This window comes from Apodemus sylvaticus, chromosome 22 (genome assembly GCF_947179515.1).
Source record: "Apodemus sylvaticus chromosome 22, mApoSyl1.1, whole genome shotgun sequence".
NCBI lineage: Eukaryota > Metazoa > Chordata > Mammalia > Rodentia > Muridae > Apodemus > Apodemus sylvaticus.
This window is the reverse complement of record NC_067493.1, coordinates 33,661,285-33,685,395: the sequence shown is the minus strand read 5'-3', so window position 1 is coordinate 33,685,395 and position 24,111 is coordinate 33,661,285. Positions and strand designations below refer to the sequence as shown.

The following is a 24,111-nucleotide window of genomic DNA, read 5'->3' as shown; positions in this document are numbered from 1 at the left end:
TGCTGTCCCTGGCAGGCTTAGGTCCCTGAGGAATGACACTTCAGAGGCCCTCAGGGTGGGTCTGTGTGGGCTTGGGTTCAGCCCCTTGAGAACCTTGCTGGGGACGGAAGCAAACAGAAAAAAAAAAAAACTATATCTCTATCTATTTATCTATATACATACATATAGTATATATGTATGTATGTATGTATACACATAGTGTACACACACACATACATATAGTGGAGTAAGCCAAGTTTCTCCCTGAGGTGACAGGTGAGAGGTGCTTTGTGGTACTGAGTATTCGGTGGCCACCTGGAACGGAACGTGATCAGTGGAGCATGCAGGAGGAGCTGTCCTGGGAGGCAGGGAACCGTGCCAGGCTCTTGGTAGCTAGTGCCCTTTGAGTCTTGATGAGTCAGTAGGGATCTCAAGCCCATCAAAGAATCCTGTGCACACCACCTCTGTCTGGGATGCCTAAGATATGGGTGGCAGGAAGCCAGGGTTGCATGGTAGGCCTACCTGAACAGATTTTATGAGTGTGCATGTGTGTTGAGTGTGTATGAGACATCACTCATTCCCCCCCCTCCCCCCCCAGGACAGAGTTTCTCATTGACCTGAAGCTGTCTGATCCGACTGGGGTGGCTGGTCTGCAAACCTCAGGGATCTACCTGTCTTAGCCTTTGTATCGCTGGGATTTTTCAAGTGCACGCCAATAGTCTGTTTTTTTTTGTTTTTTTTTGTTTTTGTTTTTTTTTAATGCTAGGTTTTGGAAATTGACACACTGTCAACCAAGTTATCTCCTTACCCCCTGTTTCTTTGATTAAATTTTTAAAAATTACACTTACTTATGGGGTGGGCGCCTATACCATGGTATATATGTGGAAGTCAGAGGGCAGTTGGAGAGTCAGTCCTCCTGCTGCCGTGTGGGACCCAGGGGTCAAACTCAGGCCGTCAGTTATGGTGGCAAGTGCCTTTACCCACTGAGCCTTCCCACTTCTCTCTCGGATGTTTTTGTTACAGTCTTATTCACTGTAACCCAGGATGGCTCTGAACTCAACGTAGTCCTCTGACTTTAGCCTATCACATGCTAGGAGGCCAGAGGACAGCATTAGTTCTAGAGCTAGGATTCAGGTGGTCACGAGCTTCCTGCCATGGGTTCTTAGAAACAAGCTTGGGACTCTAGAAGAACAGCAAGTTCCCTTCATTGTTGAGTCTTCTCTCCAGTCCCCATCAGCCCTGCCTTTTTAGATTTAAGTTTCATTCATTCTGAACACGAAAACACAAAAAATATGCATATTCCTAGATATCCCGGTGTTTTATTTTTTGACTTACTATTGTCATTTATTATTGACAGCAACCTCCTTTATTCACTGAGCCACCTTGCTTGCCCACTTATTTCTGTTTTTTTTTTTAAAGATTTATTTTTATTTTTTTAGGTATATGAGTACGTTATCGCTTTCTTCAGACACATTAGAGAGGGCATCAGATCCCAGCCACCTTGTGGTTGCTGGGAATTGAACTCAGGACCTTTGGAAGACCAGTCAGTGCTCTTAACCACCAAGCCATCTCTCCAGCCCACTTATTTCAGTTTTAAGATATGTCTTAGGGCTGGGCAGTGGTGACACACACCTGTAATCCCAGCACTCTGGGAGGCAGACGCAGGCAGATTTCTGAGTTCGAGGCCAGCCTGGTCTATAGAGTGAGTTCCAGGACAGCCAGGGCTATACAGAGAAACCCTGTCTCGAAAAAACCAAATCCAAAAAAAAAAAAAAAAAAAAAAAAAAAAAAAAAAAGATGTCTTAGGCGGAGGTCAGTCTCAGAATTACCTTTTGATTGGCATTCTGGGGGCTGAGACCTTCTGGTCTCCTCTGTATGATATAGTTAAGAGAACTATGCTCTGTGCTTTCCAGAAACTCAGCAGTTTCTGACTGGGGATGTAGCTCAGTAGGTAGAGTGCTTACCTAGCACGCAGGAAGCCCTGGGTTCCCTCCCCAGTGCTGCAGAAACCAGGCGTAGTGGTGCATGTCTATACTCCAAGATTCAGGAGGTGGAGGTAGGCAGATCAGGAGTTCAAGACTGTGCTGGGAAACATAGTAAGTTGGAAGCTAGCCTGGGCTAGGTAAGAGCGTGTCTCATAAAAGGATGGAAAGAAGGAAGGAAAGCTTTTAAACTATAAAGGATAATTAGATATTACTCCAGTCTATGGTGCCTTCGCAATGATCTGTTCTGAGAGTGGACAGATGATAGCCTATGGTAGAGCTATAATCTGGAAGGGTTTGGCTTCTGTTTGTCTGATTGTATAACAAGAAGAATAACAGACAAGGTGTGCCTTCCAAGGTGGAACATTCGTCATTTTCCTTGTAAGTGAAAGCTACAAGTGGTATTGAGTCATTGGACTTTATGTACTCGGTCATAGCTTCTGAGTCTGTGGCCCTCACCTGCCTAACCCCTTCTCAGAGTCCAGTCTCCACATCATCTCTCCCTGGGACGGGTCATGTTCCTAACACCATGAACTTGGATGGCTTTGATCCTCACAGTGTGTATTGTGTACTGGGTCTATATAAAGGTTCACAGGGCTGGGTAGATACATAGGAACTCTTGGTAACCTTCCTGGCACACAGATGCAATGATTGAGGGTCACCGGGGGTCAGCTTTCAACACAGCAAACAGACGAAGGCCCTGGGATACAAAGATTACATTAGCCAATTGTGCCAGGCTCCTCTGGGGCGGAGCTGAGGGAGGTGCACATTCCAAGCATCACACAGGTTTCTGACCTGGGTTTGTGGTCTGGTGAAGAAGGTAGTGCGTTGGCTTTATTTAAGGGTTCAATGACTGTTTATAAAACCACAAACTCACTTAGGTCAGTGGGGGGTCCCTTATATAATGTGATCTGAGGCCTGGGCGTGTGGCTTAATGGAAGACAGTGCCCGTTAAGGTTTTGCTCACTGGCATTTCACCTCTCTCTGTGTCTCTGTCTCTCTGTCTCTCTCTTTCTCTCTCTCTTTTCCTTCCTTTCTTCCTTCTTTATTTAGGGAGAGAGAGTGTGTGTGTGTGTGTGTCTGTTTTATGTGTATGGACATCAAAGGACAACTTTGTGAAGTTGGTTCTCCATCATGTAGGTCCTGGGGATTGAACTGAGGTCTTTTTCAGACTTGGCTGCAAGCACCTCTCCCCACTGACCTATCTCACTGGCCTATAACAAATATTTTTGGAGATTGGGGATTATACCTCAGTACTGGAGCGCTGGCCTACTGTGTAAAAGGTCCTGGGATTCCATCCTCAGTATCATAAAGATAAATAAAGTTGTGCAATATGATCTGTAGATCATAGAGTACTTCAACAGCTATACACTGCCACCAACATGATGTAGTGTTCCTGACAGTGGCCCTGCCTCGAGAACAAATGCTATGGACAAATGCTATCTTGTCTTTTCCCTTTTATTCTGGGTCTGCAGCTGCCATTAAATCTTGTCTGGTTTTGGTCTTCAGAGTTCTTTCTATGATTGCATGGTCTTTCAGCAGCTGTTGTGCTGGTCCCAGATTGGCTTTTTTTTTTTTTTTAGAGTGTTTTTATTTGTTCTAAGAGTGTATGCATGTGTGTTTATGATGATGTATGTGTGTGTGTGTGCTGTAGCGCAGGTCTGGAGGTGAGAGGACAGCTTTGCGGAGTCAGGTCTCTCCTTCTACCTTCCCGTGGACCCCAGGGATTGATCTAGCATTGCCAGGCTTGCACAAGCCAAGTGCCGAGACTCGCTGAGCTGACCCGAGGCCCACCTTTCTTTCTTTGAGACAAGATTTTGCCTCCTTCTAGGCTGGCCAGGAATTCCTAATTCTCTGCTTCTCCACTTCCCATTTCCCAAGATCTGTCCATGGTACTGTTGCTGGATTGATGCCCCCACCCCCACCCCCAACAGATTTAAAGATTTCACTTTCTTTTTATGTGTATCATGTTTTGCCTGCATGCATGTATGTGTACCACAATGTGTGTGCATTCTGGTGTAGCCAGGAGAGGGTGTCAGAGCCCTTGGGACAGGAGTTACAGATAGTTGTGAGCTAGCACGGCAGTGCTGAGAACTAACTCCTGCCCTCTGCAGGAGCAGTGCATGCTCTTAGCCACTGAGTCATCTCTCTAGCCCCTGCTGGATTGATCTTGAAAACTTGGTTTGTTTTTTCTTTCTAATTTTCTTTTCTTTTTTGCTTATTTATTTATAGATATTTATTTATTTATAGGGTCAGGCTCAGGCTAGTCTTAAACTTACTATGTTGCCAAGGCTGTCCTTGAACCCCTGATCCTCCTGTGTTCGCCTTTCGAGTACTGGGATTGCAGGTGTACACCACCACACCTCACTTCAATGCTGCTTTTTCCTACCCGTTAACCACTTTGCTTAAGAATTTTTGTGAGGGCCGGAGACACGGCTCAGTGGTTAAGAGCACAGACTGCTCTTCCGAAGGTCCTGAGTTCAAATTCCAGCAACCACATGGTGGCTCACAACCATCCGTAATGAGATCTGACTCCCAGTTCTGGAGTGTCTGAAGACAGCTACCGTGTACTTAATATAATAAATAAATAAATCTTAAAAAAAAAATAAAAAGAATTTTTGTGTAGCTAGAGACAGAAGCAGGTGATCTCTATGAGTTCAAAGCCAGCCTGGTCTACAAATCATGTCACAGGACAGCCAGGGCTGTTACCCAGAGAAACCCTGTCTCCATAACAAAAACAAAAAAAAATTTTTTTGTGTTTGTTTTTGCTGGGAGATATTGGGGTGGGTATGAAACCCGGCATCTCTGTGTGCCAGTACATTCTATCCTTTTGAGCTCTACCCCCAGCCTTGCTCGAGAGTTTAAAACTATCCTCCTTATCTCTTGAGTAAATATTTTTCCTCTTTGTTTATGTTCTATAAAGTAGCCGGTAATAAAAGGAGTCCAGCCTAGCAATGCGCAATGCGGCTCATATCTGTAATCCTAGCCCTTGGCTGAGGTAGGAGGACTCAAGTCTGAGGCTAGCCTGGGCTACATAGCAAGCCAGTTGTCTCAGAAAATGAAGTGAAGTACTTTATACCCCTGTGGCGCTATAGTTAGAATGGAAGGTTGAGTTATTTCTGTGAGGAAAAGCCGGTGCCTGGAAGAGGGCCAGAGTTGATAAGCCCTCCGCTGATGTAACTAAGCGACGAGATGAGTAAGTCAATGAATGAACTTTGTGTCGTTCTCCCAAGGTTACTGCCGGTCTTTGTCCCGTGTCTTAGCTGACCCCAGATGTCCAATTACATCCAGTTGGGTTTTTTTTTGTTTTGTTTTTTTTGTTTTGTCTTGTCATCCTGACGTAGAGTAGCTATGAATTTTTATTTTTATTTTTTGGCTTTTGTTTTTGTTTTTCAAGACAGGGTTTCTCTATATAGCCCTGGCTGTCCTGGAACTCATTCGGTAAACCAGACTGGCTTTGAAATTAGGGATTTGCCTGCCTCTGCCTCTGCCTCTGCCTCCCAAGTGCTGGGATTAAAATCATGCACCACCACCACCCAGTTATTTTTTACATTTTTTGTATTAAAAATTGTGTGTGTGTGTGTGTATACATGTGATATGAAGGCATCAGATCCCCTGCAGCAGGAGTTAACGTGTTTTTGAGCTATGGAATGTAGGCACTGGGAATTGAACTCAATTCCTCTGTAGAGCGGCAAGCACGGAGCCCTCTCTCTGGCCTCTTAGTTCCTTTCCTCAGACCATTTAATAACAATTAGAAAGTAGCAAATATGCACGAGGCCCATCTTCTCTTGTGCCTCAACTGGTTTATCCAGTCCCACACGCTCTTTCTAGCAAAGCCAAGAGTTTAGCAGGACTCGGGGGCAAGTGGTTGTGCCAGATGGGAGTCAGGAGAAGTGCTTGGGCCGGAGGGACGGTTCAGTGGTTAAGAGTGCTGGCTGTTCTTCCAAAAGACCCAGGTTCAACTCCCAGCACCCACATAGCAGCTCCAGAGGACCTGACACCCTTACATAGAGTACGTGAAGGCAAAACCCTCATGACCCATGCACATGAGAGATAGATAGATAGATAGATAGATAGATAGATAGATAGATAGATAGATAGATCCAGAACTAGAGCCACTGATCAGAACCATTCACCCAGGGCAGGAAGGCAAGCCAGGCCTCCTGTGGGAAGAGCTAAGTAGCTAACGCCTTCACAGGAGACTGATCCCCTCCAACTCGGGCAAAGCGTCTCTTCCCACTCCCTGCCCTAGATTCCCGAACTGTATCCTTTGCTTGCCACAAGGCACCAATCTGGCTCTGCCCTTTCTCCCATACCTAGAGTTCTACCCTTAGAGAGTTTCGACTGAGCCCCACGCCTTTAGCTACATAGGTCCAGGCAGAGTACCCTGTGGGTAGAGATCCACCATTCTTTAAAAGAAAAAGACAAGTCTCCATTTCTACCTCCGAGGGGTGGGGGAGGGTGAACATGTGGGTACCCTGTCCACAGAGGCCAGCAGAGAGCAGCCGCTCCCCACTGGAGCTGACCTTACAGGCATTTGAACTGCCAGATGTGGGTCCTAGGAGCTGAGCCAGGGTCCTCTAGACCCACGCGTGGTGTGGGCCAGCTCTCCAGCTCCTTACCCCTTTGGAATGTTCTATCTACTACTCTGACTCCAGCTATTCTCACATAAGCATAATTCCTGCATCTCAGAGGCAGCCTGAACGCTGGGCTGCCACTAGCTTCCTTAGCCAGTGACCCTTACGTAAAGGAAGGCCCTGGTGACAGACCTCCTTACCTTGTGGCTTTGGTAAAGTCAGCATTGTCAGCTGCCGGACCTACACTCCTCCACCCTGGCTTCTAGGCAGCCCTGCTGCTGCTGCTGAGTTTCATGTTCAATCACAACATCCTACACCCCCACCCCACCCCCGCCTTCTTTCCTTATTTTGGTTTTTCAAGACAGGGTTTCTCAGTGTAGCTCTGGCTGTCCTGGAATTCACTCTGTAGACCAGGCTGTCCTTGAACTCAGAGATCCAACTACCTCTGCCTCTTAAATGCTGGGATTAAAGGCGTGCGCCGCAACCCCTAGGCTCACTTTTCTTCTGCCTTCTCCTCTTCCTTCTTCCCCACCCCTCCTCCTCCTCCTCCTCCTTCTTGTGAGGGTAAGGTGCATGTTGGAGGGCAGGATATGGGTCAGCACATGCGTCCCAGGGATGGAACTCATATTGTCAGACTTGGCAGCAAGCCCCTTTACCTAATGAGCCATCTCGCTGGCCTCTGATGGGCAATCTTATAAATGGCTTAGTAATTGTAGATGGTTTTATAGACCTCACAAGAAAGTCTTCTATCCTGTGGATGGAGAGGGTCCACTTATTACTGATGTGTTCAAGTCGTAGACTTAAAACACATGGTAGGGCTCTCTAGAAGTTGGTACTGAGTGATGGACATCACCTTGAGCTGGTGCTTACAGTGATAGGGTCTCTTGTAATCCAGGCTGGCCTTGAACTCTCTCCTGAACTTTCTGCTTCCACCCTGGCAGTGCTGAAATGACAGGGGTGTACCCCCACCCCACCCCCACCCCCGACCGGGTGCATCCCCAGTGACGGAGGCTTTGAATGCTTAGCTATGGTCTAATGATAATGTGAAATGCAAACAGATGCTGGGGTGGGGTGGGTCTCAGAACTGCACCGCCAGAGACCTCAGTGCAGCGACAGTCCTTGGCCTGACGGCTTGATAAAAGTCTGTACTCTGTTTTTTGGTAAGTCTCACAAATTCTGACTTGTAGAAGAGGTGGCTAGAAGCCATTTTTGGGTAGAAGAGAGGCTCCAGAGGCTGTGTCTCTCCTGGTCACAGGAGAAGCACAGCTGTTGTTGATGACACAGTCTGAAGGAGATAGTCAGTGCTAGAACCCCCAGCACTGTCATGAGCCAGCCATCAAGTCACCTTGTCCCCCATAGCCAGTGATAGCTAGGATGGCAGCAGAAGCGTCAGAGTCCCACAGGGTCCTAGGGTCTCCCCCTGGAAGTTGCCGGCTAGGGGACCATGGGTAATTTGCTTGACTAGGTGTTGGTCTACAAAATGAAAGATAATATTTCTTTAAATAGGGTTGTTATACAAGAGAAAGGATTTGTACAGAGAACTTACTCTGTACAACCGGTGTGCCGGTTGATGCCAGTAGGTATAATGAACGAACATCAGTGTAGTGAGCTGGCAGTAACACTGTGTTTTTGCTCTAGTTGATTTTTCTTCTGCAGTCCTGACTGCTATTTGTCTGTTTATTTACAGTGCTAGGGTTTGAACTCAGGGACTCATGCATGCCAGGCAAGCACTATACCACTGAGCCACGCCCCCAGCCCCTTCCTTGGGGATTCTGGACAGGGGCTCTACCACTGAGCCACGCCCCCAGCCCCTCCTCACTGGGGGATTCTAGGCAGGGGCTCTACCACTGAGCCACGCCCCCAGCCCCTTCTCACTGGGGGACTACTGGCAAGTGCTCTACCACTGAGTTCACTCCCAGTCTCGTGCTTTTCTGTTTTAAAACTGCATGTTAATAAGTGGTCCAGGCAAAACGTGAAGTATGTAAAACAAGCTGAACTCTCAGCCATCCTCCTGCACCTGTCTCCCAAGTGCTGAGATTTGAAGTATGTTTATCACTACACCTGCCACTTAATTCTGCATCTGTCTGCATTTGTGTGTATGTGTGCATGTGTGTCAGTATATGTGTGTACATGCATGTTTGTGCACAAGTATTGTGTGTGTGTGTGTGTGTGTGTGAGTGTGCACAAGTAGAGGTCAGACGAAGCCTTAGTAATTGTTCCTCAGGAGCTGTCTGTCTTGTGTTTCATGTAGTATTTTACCTGCATATTCGTCTGTATATCACTGTGTGCAGTGCCTGTTAGATCAGAGCCCTGGAACTGGAGTTACAGACAGTTATAAGCTGCCGTGTAGACCTAGGAATGGAACCTGTGTCATCTTCAAGGGCAGTAGGTTCTCTTAACCACCTATTTTTATCCCTGGCTTCCCATCTTGTTTTATTTTTTGTCACCTGGTCTCTCATTGGCCTGGGTTAGACCGGCAGACCAGTGAACTCCAGGCGTCCTCCATCCTGTAACTCCGTCTCCAAGTGACCTGGGGACCTCTTTTGGCCTTGAGCACCTGAACTCATGTGCACGTAAGCACACACACATACACACAATTGCACATGAAATACATGTTTTTAAGAATAGCTACTTTAAAGTGGGGTGCACAAGCTGAACCCTCATCACATGGGTCCTGGGGATGGGACGCAGGTCCTCAGGCTTTCGGTGTAGGCAGTCTGCTGACTGAGTCATCTCCTCAGCCCTAACTCTTTAATCTTAGTCAGTGTTACCCTTACAGCAACTTGCAAAATATCACAGCGTTTCTTTCTGCTTCTCACCAAGCTTTCCCGAGGTTCATGTCTTACATAACTACACCGAAATGATCAAGAGCCAGAAGTAGCATTGGTTCAGAGTGATTAATTAAGTCAGACAGGCTGGCAGATGTCCTTTGCGAAGGGCCGGAGAGTACATTCTTCTTGAGGCCTGGGAGCTGGAAGATCTGACAGCTGCGCAACTACTGTTTTATTTAGCAAAACGGCAGCCTTAGGGGGTGTGTGAGTGAGCAGGCACGGGAGTGCTCACGGGAAAAGTCTTGGAGAGAGTAGGCTTTGAGTGCAGGCCAGACCTTGCTGATGCAGGAGGATGTCTTGTGGGAATGGTACCTTCCCCTCCCCCCACCCTTCAGCTCTAGACTGCAGCTGTGATGGTTGATCTCAACTGTCATCTTGACAGACCAGAATATCTGGGGGGGGGTGGGCCTCTGGATATGGCTGCGGGGTTTATCTTGATTATGTTATCCGTGTGGGAAGATCCATCTTGACTGTGGGTGAGCCTATCCCATCAAGAACTGTATAAAATGGAGACGGGGTTGGAGTGACGGTTGGGTGGTTAAGGGTACTTACTGCTCTTCCAGAGGACCTGGGTTCAGTGCCAGCACCCAGGTCAGGCAGCTCACAGCAGCCTGTAACTTGAGTGCCAGGTGATCTTCTGGCCTCGAACACCCGAACTCATGAGCACATCACCACACACGTATACCCATAAGTAAGAATGAAATAAATATATATATGTTTTTAAATGCTGTTAGGATGGAGAAAGAGGGCTGAACTCTAGCCTGCATTCAGTGTGGTTCTGACTATGGGCACACTGTGACCAGCTGCTTCATGGTGTAGCCCAGGCTGGCCTCGAACCCATGCTGATTCCTCCTGCCTCAACCTCAGAAGCCTTAAAGATATACCCTTTGGGGCCTGGAGGGATGGCTCAGTGGTTAGGAGCACCGACTGCTCTTCCAGAGGTCCTGAGTTCAATTCCCAGCAAACTCATGGTGGCTCACAGCCATCTGTGATGGGTTCTGATGCCCTCTTCTGGTGTGTCTGAAGGGTGTTCACATACATTAAAAAAAAAAAAAAACTCCCTTTGATTCAGAGTGTTTGTGTGAATATGGTATGCTTTTTATTTGTTTGATTTTGGGGTTTTTTTTGTTTGTTTTTTTAAGATTTATTTATTATTATATGTATGTGTGTCTGGGTGGTACTGTTTGCAGTGTATTTGCATGTGTCTGAGTATGTGTGTATGGGTATGTGTCTTACGTATATATTTGTGTATGTATGTCTACACATATATGTGTACCTCTGTGTGTATGTATGTATGTATGTATGTCTATGCGTATCAGTGTGTCTCTGTGTATCTCTGTGTCTCCGGGCGTATGTGCATATGTGTGTCCGTCTGCCTGTGCCTATGTGTATGTGTGTGTATGTATATGAGAGACAGAGTAGGTTGTTGTTGGGGATGGATCCCAGGGCCTCACACAGTATTCAATCACTGGGTTCATTTTCTATGGAAATTCCAAGGCATTTTCTCCCATAAGCACTGCGTAGCCAAGAAGACCACTGTGAGGAGTTATCAGGTGGGAGCCCCTTCCACATTGCCTCTGTCCTTTCTTTCCCAGCTGAAGTCTGCTCTCCACTCTGAGATCACATGGGAGACCTAATTCACTGCTCCTCCCCTTTGATCTGGAGTCCTTTTGTCTCTCATGACACTGACATTTTCCAGAAAGTAGGACCTCGGCTCTGTAGTCAGTCAGTTTGGATTCGTTTGGTGTTTTCTCCTGGTAAGATTCCCATTAGACATGCCAGTGCTGGGCCTGTCAGTCACCCGTCATCCATTCGATAGTTTAGTGCTAGCCACATGATCTGCTGTGAAATTCAGGTTTTCCCTTTGTGTTCGCTTTTTGAGACAGGGTCTCACTCTAGCTGTGGCAGGCCTGGAACTCACTGTGTAGACCAGGCTGGCCTTGAACTCACGGAGGTCTGCCTTCTTAGTGCTGAGATGAAAGCCTCGCACCACCGTGCCTGTCTATAGATTTTCCCTTTGTGATCAGACTTTTTCTTATTAATCATCAAAGTTCTGTTGGGGGAGGGGAAGAGGCTACTTCCTGCTGTCTTCCTTGATAGGTCTGTGCTTCATTCTTTGGGGCAGGGTCTCTCACTGACCCAGACTCATCAATTAGCTACCCTTGCCGGCCAGTTATCCCCAGTGTCTTCTTGTCTTCCTCCATTGCCTGGGGCTGAGGTCGCAGATACACTTGGCCACATTCAGCCACATTACATGTTGTACAGTCAGCACTTGATCCACTGAGTTGTCTCCAGCTGTCTTGTTGGTCAAAAACAGTCACAGCTTGTGATTTGGGTCTAGCGTGTGTCTCTCAGTGGCTTGTGTAGGAATCTGGGTCCTGATGTTGGCATTTCAAGAGGTGGGGCTAATCTCAAGTGCCTGAATCACCGATGGTGCTTCCTTCAGAAAAAAATTTTTTAAATTATGTGTGTAGGTACATGAATGTGGATGTAGTTGTCCCCAGAACCCAGGAGAGGGTGTCTGATCCCCAGGGGTGGATCAGACAGCAGGCAGGAGTTACTGGAGTTATAGACATGAGCAGTAGAGAGATAATCTGATTTTTCTGTGACTCCTTACAGAATATTTGATGAACATAACTGTTTTCATGTTTTGGACAGTCTTTCTAAGGGAGTCTGTAGTTTATAGTGCTGCATAGTATTCCATTGTTTTTATGGAAAGTATAGGCGTCCAGGGTGATACCTGTTGGGAATACCAGAGTTGAACAGGCTACCGGGATGAGTAGGGAAACATCTTCCAAGCGGAGGGTTACCTCATCCAAGGGACTGGGAATCCCCAACCCCTTTTTCTTCTGTGGGAAAATAACTTTAGAGCTGGACTGGATGGCCTGCAAGTTCCCAGCACTTGAGAGGTACAGGCCAAAAGATGAGGCGTGGCTCAGGGGAAGAGCATGCGCCTTGAAGTGGCAGCAAAGAGCTGGGCTCACGGCTCAGCTGCGGAAGCACTTGCCTCCTTTTCCACACACACCAAGAACTCGTTTGTTTATATTTGACATTTATTTATTCATCTTGTTTACCTCTGTATGTCTAGACAAGTGTGGGTGTGTGTGTGTGTGCCAGAGCCTGCGTGTGAGCACAGCCAGGAGTCTGTGCTCTCCTCCTGCCCTGTGCCCCGGGACTTAGAGCATCAGGCTGGGTGGGAAGTGTCCTCACCCACTGAGCCATCTCACCAGCCACCAGTTTCTGAGAAGAGAATCTCTAGCTAGGCATCGGGCTGCACGTCCTTAGGCCCAGCACTCAGAAGGCAGGTAGGTGGGTCTCTGTGAGTTTGAGGCCAGCCTGGTCTATCTAGCAAGTTTCAGGGTTCCAAAGACAGATCCTGTCTCAGAAATCCAAAACACAAAACAAGTCACCATAGTGATTAGGTGTAGGGTATGTATCTACATGTGGATTGTATATTTTCTGTGCTGTTTGTATAGAATGGAAGAGGTAAATTCTGTGGAGAAAATTACCCCACACAGGGTGAGATTCTGGCTGGAGATCTTATCCTTGAACCTGTAACCTTGTTTTGGTTTTTTTAAGACAGGGATTTTCAGCCCCTGCTGTCCTGGAACTCACTCTGCAGTCCAGGCTGGCCTCTAACCCAGGGGCCTGCCTGCCTCTGCCTACTGAGTGCTGGGATTAAAGGTAGGCATGACCACTGCCTGGTAACTTTTTTTTTCATGAGAATATTTTATGTGAGGCCAAAAAATGGCTTGTGGGTATGGGATTTTTCCTTCCACCGTGTGTAACCCTGAGATTCTTAGCACCTCAGACTTGCTGGTGAGTACCTTTTGTTCCCTTTTCCACTGAGCCTGGAATCTGTAACTCTTAACCAGGAAGGGGAGGGGGACAGGACACTTGACTTTAAGGGGCTGATCCGTTTGTAGAGGCTGGAATGCCACTTGGCAGAAAGCGTGGCTGCCGGGGCAGGAAGGCCTGCAGGCTGGGATTCCTTCCCTTTGCCAGAAAGGAGCAGGCCTTTTGTCCGTGGAGATCTGGCAGCATGTGAGGAGTCCTGGTTGAACACTTGGGAGAACCTGTTAGAGCAGGATGCCTGCTTCTGAGCACAGCACAGGATGTTCTTGGGGCTGCTGGTGTGTGTGTGTGTGTGTGTGTGTGTGTGTGTGTGTACACTCTCGAATGCCCAAGGAAGCCAAAAGAGGGACTCAGATCTGGAGCTGGAATGATAGGCATTTGTGAACTGTTTGACACGGGTGCTGGGAACCTAACCGGGGTCCTCTGGAAGAACAGGAAGTGTTCTTAACCACTGAGCCATCTCTCCAGCCCCTGAGCTCTGCTGTTTGGTACAGGATTGCACAGGCCTGCTCTCCCTGAGCAGGCTGACTAGCCAGGGAGCCCCAGTGACTTTCCTGTCTCTGTTCCCTGGTGCTGGAATTACAAGCACACACACCAGGCTGAGTACTTTTCATTTGTTTTGTTTTGAAACAGGGTCTCTCTTTGTAGCCCTGGCTGGCCTAGGATTCACGATGTAGACCAGGTTGGCCTCAAGCTCCCAGATCTCCTCCTGTCTCCCCAACCCTGAGTTCTGGTATTTCAGGCATGCATCCCAGGTAGGGCTTATGCAGTGGGGAGGGAACCAAGAGTTCCTGTATCCTGGGCAAGTGTGCTACTTACCCACCACAGACCCTAGCCCAAGCCCAAGCCCATCCCCTGAACTTGTAACTGCCTGTGCACGGAGAGGCCTTCCTGCTAAGTCTTGCTTTCACTAGTGCCACCCGGCCACCTTCCTCTTCTGCAGCATTGCCACGTGCCAGTCAGATGGTTCCAAATTAAGCCCTGTTATGTGGGGGAAAGGCCACCCCCCAGGGAATGGTGCCACCCACAGTGGGCTGGGCTCTCCTACATCAGTTAGCAATCAAGATTGGTTCCCACAGGTGAACCCACAGGCCAGTCTGGTCTAATGAAGACTTTCTTCTCAGATGAATGTAGGCTAGGTCAGGGTGACAAAGCTAGGTAGCTAGCACTAGGTTTTTCCATCCCCAACACTGGGACACAGAGAATATATAATCAATGGCTTGAAGACAGAACTATATAGACTCTCCGGTCTGAGCTAAAGGAAAACTGGATTTATGTTGAAAGCGGGAACCCTCAAGGCTTGTGAGAGAATAAGTCATGAAGGGCTCTGGACAGAGGGCTCATTGGTGAAGTGCTTGTGCTCACCTCAGCCTGTAACAGCAGCTCCAGGGGAATCCTACACGAGCTTCTGACCTGGCACGTATCCATTGCAGGTACATATGCATATACATAAATTAAAAAAAAAAAGAATTTAATCCAGAAGCAGGAGAGAGAGGTTACGGCTGGAAAAAAAAAGTTATGTAAGTCATGGCTAAAATGTCCTCAAAATGGCAAAAGACAAAAACTGACAGATTCAAAAAGCCTCCAGAATGGATTTAAAAAGCCCGCCCCTCCCCCATGGAAACCCAGAGAAATGCACATCAGCAGCACATCAAGGACCCCACCCCCAGACCGACAGCACGTGGGTTCAGATGCCAGGCTTTCTGGATAGCCTGGCCAGGGCTAGCTCCCAGTCACCCCGTGGGCATGCTGCCTTTGGGAACAGTTTCCCTGAGCGTCTTCATTACACAATAGTATGATTTGTTTGCTTGGAGGTTTCAGTCCTCTGGAAGCCTCCAGATCTAGGCAGAGTTTTGTGAGCCCGCACAGACCCTCTTTCCTCCCTGAAGGTTCAAGATGGACACCAATTCCCCTGGTCCAGGCATCTGTGAGTTGAACTGTTACTAAGGTATTTAATAGTGACCGCTACTCTGCACCATGTGGAGCCAGACGGAAGTGCTAGCCTCTTCCCCTCTGCTGCTTTTGCACTAGTGACTGACTGACTCATCCTGTGTTGAGTGCTGGTTCCTCCTCAGTTTAGTATGCTGACCAGAAGTTGCAAAAATGTTCTCTGGAGGATGACCTTGCTTACAACCTTATTCTAGTGTTGTAAACAGTCTCCTGGAGAAAGAGAAAGCCTTTCTGTTACTTAAAAAATTAATAATAATAATAATAATAATAAAACAAGCAAACAAACAAAAAAGCCCATCTTTTAATCCCAGCTCTTGAGAGCCAGAGGCTGATGGATCTCTGAGTTTGAGGCTAGCCTGGTCTACAGGGTAAGTTCCAGAGTGGCCTAAAAGAAGACTCTGTCTCAAAACAACAACAAAAATTGTAAGTTCCTTTTGTGCATACCATTATGTTTGTGTGAGGGTGCAGATCTGGAGATCGGAGGACAGCCTGCAGGAACCAAGTCTCTTCTATCGCTGGGCCTGGGGATAAACCTCAGGTCTCTTGAGATTGGTAGCAGTGGTCTTTCCTCACTGAGCTGTATCAATAGCCTCCACTCTAGAACTCCCAGTAATCAGGCCGTCCACCTTGCACTCAGAGATCTCTTGTTTCTTCCTTGCCAGGTGAAGCCATCACACCTGGGTCTCTAGCTATTTTCAGCTTGGCTGACTCACAAACATGGCCTAGAGCTTGAGGGAAGGTGTGAAGCTGTCACACCTGGGTCTCTAAATATTTTCTGAGGTTGGCTGACTCACATACATGGGACCTGCGGTTCAGGGTTAGCAATGGCTTGGACGTTAATCTTCCTCCGTCCACCAGCGGGCCAGGTTCCACCAACCTGGTAAGGCAGAGGAGCAGCAGCTCAGCTCCAGGACACGGCAGAGCAAGGTGGGCAGCCTAATTCTTGGCGATTTCTGCTAGTGGATGCTGGTTGAAACAGCTCGGTAGCTCTGCAGGCCTGCCAAGCCTGGCTACTTCTCTTGAGTTCAGAGTCAAGACTGCAGATTCCTGGCCAGCTGAGGAAATGAAGGAGGGACAAAGAAATGGTTAAACAAGAAGATGAGTTTTTTGAGTGAGGGTCCCATGTAGCCCAGGCTGGCCTTGAACTCACTATGTAGCTGAGGAGGAGGTCTTTGAACTCCAGGTCCTTCAGCAGCTGCTGTGCCTCTGTGTGTGGCTACTAGTTATTATTGGTCCTCCTCTGTGGGATGGGGTCTTGCTGTGTAACTGGTTGGCCAGGTGTGGTAAGTATGTTATGCATTGTGATGAATACCTGACAAGAACAACGGAAAGGAACAGTTTATTTTGGTTCACGGGTTGAGGGGACATCGTGACAGGAGGGCATGACGGGAGCTCGGGGCAGGTGGTCACACTCTATCCATTGTCAGGAAGGGAGAGAGGTGAATGCTGGGACTCCGCTTCTTTCTCCTGCTGACTCAGTCCAGACCCCAGCTCATCAAATAGTATTGCCCATATTTGGGGTGTCTTCCCATCTCAGCTAACCTTATCTAGAAGCTTCCTCACAGCCCAGAGGTTTGTTTCCATGGTGATTCTGAATACTGCCAAGGTGGCACTTGGTACTTGGTCACTCTGGATGTGGTACACACATCTGTAACCCCACCCCCAGCATGCAGGAGACTAAGGTGGGAGGACCCCACCTGTGGAGTTAGCCTGGGCTACATTGTTGAAAAGTAAAAACGGAAAAAAATTAAGCAAAAGGACCCATGTATAGGGAGTGGTCTGACCACCAGAAGCCCCCTGCAGTGGCCTAAATGTGATTTGGAGGATAACAGGTACATCAGTACCCCTGTGCCCCAACACTCTGCTCTCTGAGGAGCTGCTCACAAGGAAGTGCAGTTTGAGTTGTGCAGTCAGCCTTGTGACTTGGCTTTGTGAGAATCTGTTTTCCTTGAAAGCTGGAGGGGCCGGGCTACCTAGTAAGACAAGGAGTCAGTATTGCCTGCTGGCTCTCAGAGGGATACAAGTACCTGCTTTTCTGTGATAGCATAGCAGTCCCAAGCAGACCCCAGCTGGCTGCAGTTGACTTTGAATGTCTGTTTCATCCCACTTCTGTGAGATGAGACTCTTCTAGAAGCAGGTCCTAAACGCCTCCTGGTCTCATTTTGTGAACATTCGGCAGAAGGTGCGTGGGCTTATCAAAGGCGAAGATAAGGTTGGACAGACACAGTCGGCACTGATACGTAGTATGGTTGAAATATTTGATACAGTATTCTTGAGGACCGGAGAGTTAAATTTGTCCTTTAGTGTCAGATACCAAAAAAGATAAAGGCCCGCCGGGGGTCTGGACCAGCAGTATAGAAGATCCCCTTCCTGAGGCTGGGGGCTTTGCTCAATGGTGAGGGGCCTGCCTAGGACTTCCAGTGATGGGCTGGAGACGTGGCTCAGGGGTAGAGCACTTATCTATCACATGGGAAGCCCCGGGTTTTATTCCCAGCACCACCCCATAGGACAAGTAAGGATAAGTGGAGATGGGAGCCAGCTCTTAGGAAAGTCTAAAATGGGAGAAGGAAGCTGTAGACTGGAAGGACAGATAGCCCAGATTGAGGCTGGCTCAGTGCTCGAGGCTGTGACAGCAAACGGAAGCTGACAGGAAGCCACCTCAGCTGGCCTGAATTGCTGAGATATGACTCAGGCCTTTCTGACTGAGTTGTGACTGGAGCTGCACACTCAGTCACGGGACTGTGGGGAAACGGAAGGCATGGCCTGCTCGGGGTTCTGGACCTCATGCTGTCGTGACCCGATCAGATTTACCTACCTGTCAGGTTTCCATGCTGACTAGGCCAGCGGAGCACCCCCAAGACCATGTCGGGCTCAGTGTCTCCCCAGGACTGAGACTTGAGGAGAGCTTTGTTTACTTACAATTGTGGCTTGTTACAGCTCGAGGGTGGGAGCTGAACCCTGGAGGGCGGGTGCGGGAAAGGCTGGGGCATCATTTCCAGTGGGGGGGGGCGGGCATCACGTGGATGGCTTTTCATTTTCTTGGCAATGATGACTTCCTGTATGAAGCAGAGGTGGTTGCTGCTTTAACAATGACGTGGAACGTCAGCGAGTTAGTATCCCGTAGGCTTTGCGGGGATGACTGTCCAACAGACCGAGGAAATGTTCCGAGCTCCTGTCATGAAGCCGAGATATCACAGTATTTGCTGAGTTAGCTGTATTAAATACTATGCGTGTGCATATATGCACTTGTGCATGCGTGTACACACCAGAGAACAGCTGTAAGTAAGCAGTGTTCCACAGGAGAGCCAACTACCTGATTTTGAAACATGGCCCCTTGTCAGCCAGGAGCTCACCGATTAGGCCAGGCTGACCATCTACAAGCCCCAGGAGTCCTCGGCCTTCTGCCACCCCAGCACTGGGATTACTGCCATGCCTGGCTTTACAGTTTGTGTGTGTGTGTGTGTGTGCGCGTGCAGAAACATGTGGAGGTCAGAGAACAACTTTCAGGAGTCCATTCTCCCTCCACTGTGGGTCCCAGGCATGGAATTCAGGTCCTTGCGTCTAGACCTGCCGAGCCACCTCACCAACCAGAGCCAGCTTTGGTTTTTTAAATACGGTCTCCGGGGTTTGAACCCATTTCCTTAAACTTGCAAGGCAAACACTTAGTCCCACCAATTTCTTAAATAAACTTTTAAGTCAGCGACGTTTTTAGTTTATGTTTTTTTGTTTTTTGTTTTATTTGTTTATTTTCGAGACAGGGTTTCTCTGTGTAATCCTGGCTGTCCTGGAACTCACTCTGTAGACCAGGCTGGCCTCGAATTCAGAGATCCGCCTGCCTCTGCCTCCCCATAGTGCTGGGATTATAGGCGTGTGCCACCACCGCCTGGCACGTTTTCAGTTTATGATGGAAGGTCTCAGGACCCGGCGCCAGCATCAAGTGAGCATCACCTGTAAGTGTCCCTAGAGCTTTGGCACTGAGGACATTGTGGGAACCAGGCTTGTGGGCCTGGAAGCTCTAACTGTGTCGCCAGGACCTATGGATGTCAAACCAGCTCAGGGTTTCCCAGTGCCAGGGTCAAGCCGTGTGTGCGCCGTGAGGCCCAGTGTTAGTTGGACCTGTTCTTGAGGCCCAGGGTCTTGAGTTAATGCATTCTCATCAGCCAGAAGCTCCAGGGCCAGTTGCAGTGACTTAGGACCACGTCCCATTCAGACAACTCGAGAGCCCAGCCTTTGGGGCACAGTCTCTGTCTCTCTACTGGGGTCTTAACTATGTGTCTGTCTTATAGGCTTGTGTGTATGTGTATGGGGGGGGGGGTCTTTGCAAACACCATAGCCATCAGAGTGTTGATCCAGGGGAAGCAAGAGGGAGATTCGACTCAGTACCACTCAGGCAGGCTTGGTTCAAATTTTAGGCAGTTTTCTTTTTTTTTTTCTTTTTCTTTTTCTTATCTTTTGTTTGTTTGTTTTGTTTTTTTTTTTTTTTTTGAGACAGGGTTTCTCTGTATAGCCCTGGCTGTCCTGGAACTCACTCTGTAGACCAGACTGGCCTCGAACTCAGAAATCCTCCTGCCTCTGCCTCCCAGAGTGCTGGGATTAAAGGCGTATGCCACCACCGCCCGGCTGGCAGTTTTCTTTTAGGCATATTTAAGCACAGTATAATTTGGGAAGAAGTTTCTTGATGATAATTAACTCAGTCCCATGTGTACAGCAAAACTTAAGACATAATTACATCAGAATTCTTGTAAAGTACAAGTGACATCTTCCGTAAAGATCGGTTCTACAGACTAACCGAGAAATGCGGCTCAGGGTGAACAGTGCTCATGATAAGGGTCTCCAGAGGAGAGCCTGTAGATCGACGGAGATAAACCTAAGAGTCTGGGGGAGCTGTTGTGGCCTGTCCATACACATAGTATGGAGGTCACCAGGCCCTTCACCACATCCGTTCCTAACCTTCTGGGAAGAAAACAGGCTGTATCCCTTTAAAGAGACAGTATGTGTGTTTAACTTCCTGGGTTCCTCGGTGTTTAACGGTGAGCACAAGGGCCTACATTGTGTGTGCCCTACAGACTTGGAGATGCTCAGGGACACGGAGCCCAGGGGTTCTTGTCATCCTTGGCTAAGGGGTTCACCCTACCCTTGACAGAGCCGCCGCCATCAGGGTAGGTCGTGGTTGGCTCTTCCCTGGGCTGCAGCCTCCTGGACTGAAGCCTTGCTCAGTCCATGCGGCCCTCACTCTGAAGGGTTCAGATGGGCACCTCTTCTGGCCTCAGGGGCACGCTGCTCCTCCTCACTGACGTCTCCTGCTTCTCTCCTGACAGTTGTGTCACTGACATGGGGGACTCTCACGAAGCCACCAGTGCCACCATGCCTGAGACTGTGGCTGAAGAAGTGTCTCTATTCAGCACGACAGACATGGTTCTGTTTTCTCTCATCGTGGGGTTCCTCACCTACTGGTTCATCTTCAGAAAGAAGAAAGAAGAGGTACCAGAGTTCAGCAAGATCCAGACAACGTGAGTGGCGCCCCTCAGAGAGCCCTCAGCTCTCCCTTTCACTGGGCACCCTTGGCACCCCTTCCTTCCATGCTGTTCTCCAAGGTGGGGCTGCGGGTTCTAAGGAGCCAGCATCCCGGGAATTTGGGGTTTAAGTTTGGGGTGTGACCCTACTATGCTTTTGAGTCTTCTTTAATAATCAGACACACACCACTCACGTACATATGGAAAAAAACAGAACTGGATTCGGTTTTACCTGTTCCATCAATGATTTACTGAGCCAGTGTCTTCTAAGGTCTTTTCCCTCTATGTCCCAAATCCTCTCAGGATCTGTGGCTGTGACTGAAGTAGACTCCGGCTTCCTTGAGTTTATAGTTTCTTTGCTGGGCCAGCCTGGCGAGACATTGAACCTTATTCTCTCTCTCTCTTTCTTGGTCAACCTAGTGGCCCTGAGCACCACTCTCTCTGTGAGCACTTGCTGAGTTCATGGTGTGAATTCACCTTCCGGGCCTGAGTTCCCCTTGCTGCTGAATATGTTAGCATCAGAGTATAGTTTGGACCAAGAACCCTAAGGACCACTGAGATGGCGGTACAGGAGAGAAGCTGAGACCTGCAGTTCCAGCAATTAAGTGGAGGCAGGAGGATCAGGAGTTCAAGGTCATCCTATGCTGTGTGCCAGACTGAGCTGACTCTGTACCTTAGAGAGAGACAGAGACAGAGACAGAGAGAGGGAAAGAGAGAGAGAGAGAGACAGACAGACAGACCTGGGACCATGAGGTAAATGCCTTTAATCCCAGCATTCAGGAGGCAGGGGCAGACAGATCTTTGAATTCAAAGCCAGCCTGGGCTACAGAGTGAGATCAGGACAGCCAGGGCTACACAGAGAAACCCTGTCTCAGGGAGAGTGTTGGAATTAGTTTGTAGCTAGTATTTATTTATTTTTTTTTCTTTTCTTTTTTTTTAATTTACATTGCAAGTGATTTCCCCTTTTCTGCGTCTCCACTCCCCACAAGTCCCATAAGCCCTCTTCCGTCCCCCTATTCTTCCATCCATCCCTTCCCACTTCCCTGTTCTGGAATTCCCCTATACTCTTGGACTGAGTCTTTCCAGAACCAGGGGCCACTCCTCCATTCTTTTTGGACATGATTTAATTTGTGGATTATGTCCTGGGTATTCAAAGTTTCTAGGCTAATATCCACTTATCAGTGAGTGCATACCATGATTGATCTTTTGAGACTGGGTTACCTCACTTAGTATGATGTTCTCCAGCTCCATCCATTTGTCTAAGAATTTCATGAATTCATTGTTTCTAATGGCTGAATAGTACTCCATTGTGTAAATATACCACATTTTTTGTATCCATTCCTCCGTTGAAGGACACCTAGGTTCTTTCCAGCTTCTGGCTACTACAAATAGGGCTGCTATGAACATAGTTGAGCATGTGTCCTTATTGCATGCTGAAGAATCCTCTGGATATATGCCCAGTAGTGGTATAACAGGGTCCTCAGGAAGTGACATGCCCAGTTTTCTGAGGAACCGCCAGACTGATTTCCAAAGTGGTTGAAAAATGCTTCCCTGTGCCTTCTGCCTCTTCCCTGTCCCCTTAGGCAGTGACAGGCCCAGGTGACTAGAAACTAGCTGAGCTGGATGGAGGGACAAATTCCAGGGCCTCCCTCTGTATAGCAGCTTGGGCCCTGTCCTACCGGTCGGGTCACACAAGGGCCAGGGATGTAGGCAGGGCGAGTGAGTTGGAATCCAGCTGGTCAGGATGCATTGTGGGTGGAAGGAAGAGGGCGGTGCTTGTGGGGAAGATGTGTCCTAGTGAAGAGAAGGTGAACTGTGACCTGGTCCCGGCCTCCAAGCTGCGCCCCCCCCCCCTGCTCTGAACAAGGCTGTGGGACCGGGAGCTGCCTCCCCACTTCTTGCCGTCATTGGCTCTGACCTTGTACAGTGAATGTGATGGCCAAGTGGAGGCCTATCCCAACCACTCGGGAGACTGAGGCAAGCTGAGGCCTGCTTGTACAACTCACAGAGACTTTGTCTCAGAAATAAAAAGTAGGGTCAGGGGGCTGGAGGGATGGCTCAGTGGTAAGAACACTGACTGCTCTTGCTCTTCCAGAGGTCCTGAGTTCAATCCCCAGCATCCACATGGTGGCTCACAACCATCTGTAATAGGATCTGATGCCCTCTTCTGGTGCTGTCTGCAGACAGCGACAGTGTACTCATATATATGAAATAAATCTTTAAAAGCAAAAAGTAGGGTCAGGAAAACGGCCCAGTGGGTAAAGGTGCTTGCCACCAAGCCTGGCAGCCTGAGTTCGATTCCTGGGACCCACATGGTAGAAGGAGAGAACAGGCTCCTGCAGTCTGTCCTCTGACCTCTGCTAGTACACTGTTCTTGGGCACCATTCTCTCTCTCTCTCTCTCTCTCTCTCTCTCTCTCTCACACACACACACACACACACACATACACATAAATGTAATTTTTAAATAAAAAGTAAAAAGACTGGAACACATCTGTAATCCCAGAACCTGGGAGGTGGGCACAGAAGGATCAGGAGTTGAGGGTCACTCTCAGCTATATAGCAAGTTTGAGGCTAGCCTGGAGGCTAGCCTGCACTATAAAAGCAAGAAGCAGCTGAGAAGCGAGGGCAATGGAATGTGCTTTGTAGACGTGGGTGAGAAGAAACTTGAGTGTGCCTTGTCGAAGCAGGGCCTCTCTGCTGCAGCTCTTAGGGGCTGGCCAGGCGCTGGTCCTCTCCTCCCTGAGGCTGGACAGAAACCCAGCCTGCTTAGGGTGAGGCTAGGAGACTGTCCTGAGGGTGGAGCCACACCTAGGCTGCTGGAGTAAGGGAGGACGGAGACCTGGGATCCCGCTGGGGCTATCCCTAGGTACATTTCTGGGGTGGAGACATTTGTGGTGATATCTGCCCCCCCTGGAGATAAAGGGACCCCACCCTCCAGGTTGGCCTTGTCTCACCATTTATAAAATGGAGGTCCCCCCATTCCCCCCCCCCCAAAGCATATGAGGTACAGACCACCCAACTGTTTCCAGGTATTAGCCTGGGTTACAGGGCAAGCTCAGGGCCAACCTCAGCAACTTCAGCAAGAGTCTGTCTCAGAACAGTTGGCCAGCCGTGATGGCACACACCTAACCCCAGCACGGGAGAGATGGAGGCAGGAAGGTAAAGAATTCAAGGTGGCCAGGCAAGGCGGCATTTGCCTCTAATCCCAGCACTTGGGAAACTGAGGCAAATATGGTTGGTTGACTCTTGGTTTGGATTTTTACTTTTGTTTTGTTTTGTGACTATCAGAGTGAGCAAGTTTATTAGATTTGTTAAAACACACATATTTTTGTTGTTTTGGGATTTTTGTTGTCGTTGCTGCTGCTTTTTTTTTTTTAAGACAGGATCTGGTGTAGCCCAGGCTGGCCTCAAACTCACAGTGA

At 48.5% G+C, this 24,111-nt stretch overlaps 1 protein-coding gene across 2 annotated transcripts in view; it reads left to right on the top strand.

Moving 5' to 3' along the window:
* Positions 1 to 24,111, top strand: part of LOC127672858 (NADPH--cytochrome P450 reductase) — a 43,879-nt gene that overhangs the window by 3,674 nt on the left and 16,094 nt on the right. For both annotated transcript variants that reach the window (XM_052168259.1, XM_052168257.1), the window contains exon 2: positions 20,493 to 20,684. In XM_052168259.1, coding sequence (XP_052024219.1) covers positions 20,506 to 20,684 — 179 coding nt within the window. In that variant the 5' untranslated portion in view covers positions 20,493 to 20,505. The remainder of the gene's footprint in view (positions 1 to 20,492; positions 20,685 to 24,111) is intronic.